Source organism: Alligator sinensis, unplaced genomic scaffold (assembly GCF_000455745.1).
Source record: "Alligator sinensis unplaced genomic scaffold, ASM45574v1 scaffold482_2, whole genome shotgun sequence".
NCBI classification, from domain to species: Eukaryota; Metazoa; Chordata; order Crocodylia; family Alligatoridae; genus Alligator; species Alligator sinensis.
Window position 1 is genome coordinate 114,012 of NW_005842678.1, and position 4,767 is coordinate 118,778.

The 4,767-nt window shown below is 42.9% G+C and overlaps 1 protein-coding gene across 12 annotated transcripts in view; it reads left to right on the plus strand.

The window, feature by feature from the left end:
- Positions 1–4,767, plus strand: part of DST (dystonin) — a 428,507-nt gene that overhangs the window by 44,124 nt on the left and 379,616 nt on the right. For 5 of the 12 annotated variants that reach the window (XM_025215826.1, XM_025215830.1, XM_025215833.1 and 2 more), the window contains exon 2: positions 845–980. The exons of the other annotated variants lie outside the window; for them this stretch is intronic. In XM_025215826.1, coding sequence (XP_025071611.1) covers positions 845–980 — 136 coding nt within the window. The remainder of the gene's footprint in view (positions 1–844; positions 981–4,767) is intronic. 12 annotated transcript variants of the gene reach the window in all.

Consider the following 4,767-nt stretch of genomic DNA (forward strand, 5'->3'; position numbering starts at 1 on the left):
CTGTCCCCGCCATCATGGCAGTGCTCCACACTCTGATTGGTTGTTTCACTAACCAGTCAGAGTGCTCTAAGAGCATTATGGATGGACAGACAAACAGATGGGCTAAGCCCTTTATTATATAAGAATTCTTCAGTTTCCTGCCTTTTAGCTGTGTGGGTTTAGGGCACTTGTCCAAGGAACTGGACAAGGATCTGGATAATGAGGGATGCCTCCTCTTCCAGCATCTAGTATCTGCAAATTGCAACTTTTTTCAACTAAAATTTCAGGATTTACCTGAACTGAATCAGAAATTGTGTATAAGTGCCAAAACCCTCAGTTTTGTATGCACACCACTGAAGGGCATAAAGGAAATTAAGATTTAGACTTTAGAATTTAACAAAGAATTAACAAAAATAAGGACAGTTTTTAAACAATGTGATTAAACATCTCTTCTTGTTTCAGTCGTTCAGTTTTCAATAAGGGGTAGTGTTGTAACTTAATTTCTCCTGGCACTTCAGAATCTTCTAGGGTAAGTCAGAATGAAGGCCTATCCCAAGCTGAAGTGGCTTATCAAGGTAGAATGGCTAACACACTGTAGTTTCTATAGCTAATGGCATGCAGGGCAGTGGTATTTGACACCTAGCTGGAATGATGAGGTACCTAATTACACTTGGCTGACTGCAGGTGGCTTTCAGCATGAGTCTGGAGGAGAGATGATGCTCATGACTCTGAAGGAGTAGTGAGACTCTGTAACTACTGTAGCACTGCATGCCGTTCTTTCTGGTTAGTTGATATCTGAAGTTCTAAATGTAGAAATAAGTAGTAATTTTGTTCTTCCTTTGGACTTTTTTTTCTTCTCTGAAAGACAAGAATGGTGGCTCCATGGGACCAGTTCCTCCTCTTATTCCCAAAGAACGGACTCTGCAGGGCTGATGGGCAGGGACGTAGGTTTGGAGAAGATACAGGCATCTGGGGCAGGAAGACTCCCAGGTTATTAGTAGGTATGTGGTAGCTGTAGGGCCCTGAGGGTTCTTTAAGGAGTTGTGCTGTATTTTGTCAATTCTACAGTCTTCCAGACCTTGTGATGGAATTTTGTTTGGTGAGGACAGTCTCTTTCAGAATGCTTTTCTTTTTGGCATTTTTGTGCCTTTCCTTTCGCAAAGATGAGGTGTGAAGTCAGCTATATTAATCTTTTTTCTAGTGTATTTGCTTATATCTGTTGCAGCCATTATCCACAGTATCCTTATTGACTTCACTTTCTTCTTGAAAGATCATGCAATGCTCTGCCATACCTATGTCACATATGGCTCAAGTTGCTCAGATCAGGTTCCTGGACATGGATTGTTTCCCATTCTATGGTTATTTCTGCAACCTTCCAACAGTTTCTACTATGTCAGACTGGTGGCAGGATGCCAGTACACTAAAATGTATATTATTCATGATAATATTAACCGTGCCCCCCGACTTCCAACACCAAAAATACTGAGCACCTTTAAAATCTAAAATGAGACCTTGATCTGAATATAAATCTTTTAGATGGGAGAGAGCTGTGTTTTTTTGCAAATGTTCTTGATGGTAATATTTTTTCACTAAGCCGTTTCATTTTCAAATGAACTTGGTGCACAATAAGCAATGTCTGTTATAAATATAATGGACTTTGCAATAAGGCAGTTGGAGAAGAAATGAATTTTTTATCTGTGATTAATAGCTTGAACATTTGCAAGATGAACACTATTGAAAGGAGTAAAAGAGAAGATGATTTCATTCAGTGGGAATTTTGTCATTATTTCATGAGAATTTTGGGGGGATTGGTTTTGAAGATGACTTTAAGATAGAACCCAAGGGGAAAAAAAACTACCTACTGAGTTCCTTTATTTTCTATCCAACTAGGATAGGCCTTGCCCTGCTTTCCTTCTGCACTCAAAACTGCTGAGGTAGAAATGGGAAGGTTAGGTCTGAACCCCAAATAAAATGCTCAGGGACTGAAGAATAAAAGACTAACCTTTTCAGTAATGCCTGATTACCACAGCAGATTTTTGTATGGTGGTTTTGGTGTACTGATTTATTTTTAAAAACTGATTCTTTGTAATCATACTATGTGAATAATGTGCTATTAGTAAGCTCTATGGTTTTCAAGTATTCCTTGCTTCTTGGCTATCACCCTAAAATGATTGTCTGGCTTGAAGCAAAGGTATCATTACTCTTTTGTAACTTCATTTGCTTGATATTGTTCAAGATGACTGTTTTTCCAGTGGGACCAAATACTCCATTACCTAAAGTCAGGCTCAGGGCAGAATGGAATGATGATTGCTCTGTTTCATGCTTCCTTTTTATACCAACTATGCCTTTTACCAGTCTGTTCGTCTTGGTTCTGCTAGAGCAGAGGTTGGCAACCTCTCGTGTGTGGGACAGAACTGGCCCTCAGCAGCTTGAGGAATCAGCAGCATGCTTTGGCTGGAGTATAGAGGATGTGCATTCCCTCAGCTGCCAGGTGCCCCCAGGGTCTTGCCACCTGCCTTGCTCTGTATTTCCTCTGCAGCTTCTGGTAATCAGCAGGTAGTGTGAAGTTTGGCCTACAGCAATGTCTAGGCTCCAGGCAGTGACTGGCAGTGGCAAAAGCTTACAAATACTTGTGCTAGAGGATAGTTAATTTTTTAATGCATTTTCCACTTGAAGGTACATGAGGATTCCCTTTTGGAACATAACCCAAAAGCTGTTGCCAAGTCAACAGTGTCTGTGAAAAGGTTAAGCCTGTAGTTGTGGGGGTACAGCTAGAGGGTGAGCAACAGCTCAGGAGTTAACTCCTCTCCCTCCATGCAGCCAAGAAGGGGGCCAGTCCCCATGCCTCTATTCTTGTGTGCAAATTGGCAACCTCAGTTAAAACATATACTCTAGTTTTAGAGGGCTGTTTTTTTGGGGAAAAAGGTGTGTGGTATTAAAAAAGTTATTGTGATGGATTCTCTATGTTGCTAGGTCTGCTTTTTGTGACCTTAAAGGAGCCAGAGAAGGCCAGTGAAGAACTCTGTGTTAAGTCAACTTTCCACAGTAGGAAGCAGTTCTGTTACCTCTACCTCCACTTGCTGCCTCGGGTCCAGATGGTGTGGGAGAAGAGAGAGAATAGTGTGCTGGAGTTGTGGGGAGAGGGATATAATGGAAGAAGACTTATCTAAGGTCCCTAAAACTCTAATCTACCTTTCTTGTGGTTCTGACTCATGGCAGGGCATCTCCGAGTTAGGGAGGGACAAATCCCCTTGTCCTTGTTTCAGTGGGATGGGGAATCTGTCCTTTTGAGCTGGGGACAGAAGTTACACACAAACTGGTTTAAGTGATCAGAAGCTGGAAGCAGGAAGAGGAAATGATAAGCAGAGAGTCCCGCTTCTGTGATGGTGGACTGCAAATCTCAGAGATCTTGGGGTCAGCGAAAGGAGGAAGCAAACACACAATCCATGCTGGTTACCGGCCAGAGAGCTGTGCTTTAGTACCCCCCAGCTTCTGGCCTAAGCTACTGCAGGCATGTGGCTGCATTCCCTGAATCAAAAGTAAATGTGTGTCCAGTTATTTCTCAGCTTAATCTCTGCAGTTTAGACTAACCTGCAAAGACTGAATTGATTCAGCCTTGGGCTTCTTGACTGTCTCTACCTGGGTATAAAGATCAGTGTAATATAAAAGGTGGTGTCATTTTTCACTCCTGAAATTCTCTAGTCGTAAAAATACTGTTTAAATACAGATTTTAAGTTCACTGCTGGGTTTACACTTGTGGCTATTTTTTCGCATCTTTGTCATAGCTCAGTTTTACAGCTGCTTGAAAGGGTACATTGTGTGCCCACCACTAAAAATAAAATTGATACTATAATCTTTTGCTTCATATGTGACTATGGGTCTGAAGCACTAAATGCTTGTCACAATATGTCTTTTACAGTGACTGTGCTAATAGGATACCTTTCTGCCTTCGCTGGAATGTACGTACTCTGAGAGCAGAAGCTGTATCATTTGAAGGAGAACGGCATTGGGCCTCTTCTCATGACTAGCCCCTTTTATTCCTGTTTCCCATCGCTTTTCATTCAACAGGGTCAGGCCCCCTCAAAATCAATGGGATGCCAATGCCTTGGGTTCTGATGGGCCATTGCAAATACCTCTTTATTGACTTTCATTCAGCAAGGAAGGAATTTACCCCATATCATTCCCATCATACTAGTAGCTGTTGGAGTGGTATTTTGCCTCTGGGTAGTCAGTCTTGGTGGATGTGCAGCTGTTGTTACAGTAAAGTAGTTTCTTCCCCTTTTGAATAATGAACAGCTTCCATGAAGTGATAGTTTTGTAAAGGTAACACTTAAGGCCTACTACTGAAGTTGATAAAAGTATTTATATTGTCTTCAGCAGCACCTTAATTTTTAAGGAGATATGAGTCATATAAAGGTCTTAAACTCCATATTAGGTTTAATATTAACTGTTGATAATCTGATTATCTCTGTTTGCTATTCAGCCAGATACTGAGGGGCTGATTCCCCAGAGCATTAAAGAAATGTTACTTTAGTGTGAGTCCACACAGGTCTAAGGCAGACTTGTCCAACATACGGCCCGCGGGCCGCCATGTGGCCTGCCAAGCCATTTTATGTGGCCCGTGGGGCTGCGGCGGCGGCGCGGAGCAGTGGCTGTGGCCCGTGGGGCTGCGGTGGTGGTGCGGAGCAGTGGCTGTGGAGTGCGGGGCTGCGGCGGTGGTGCGGAGCAGTGGCTGTGGAGCATGGGGCGGCAGCGGTGGCGCGGAGCAGTGGCTGTGGAGTGCGGGGC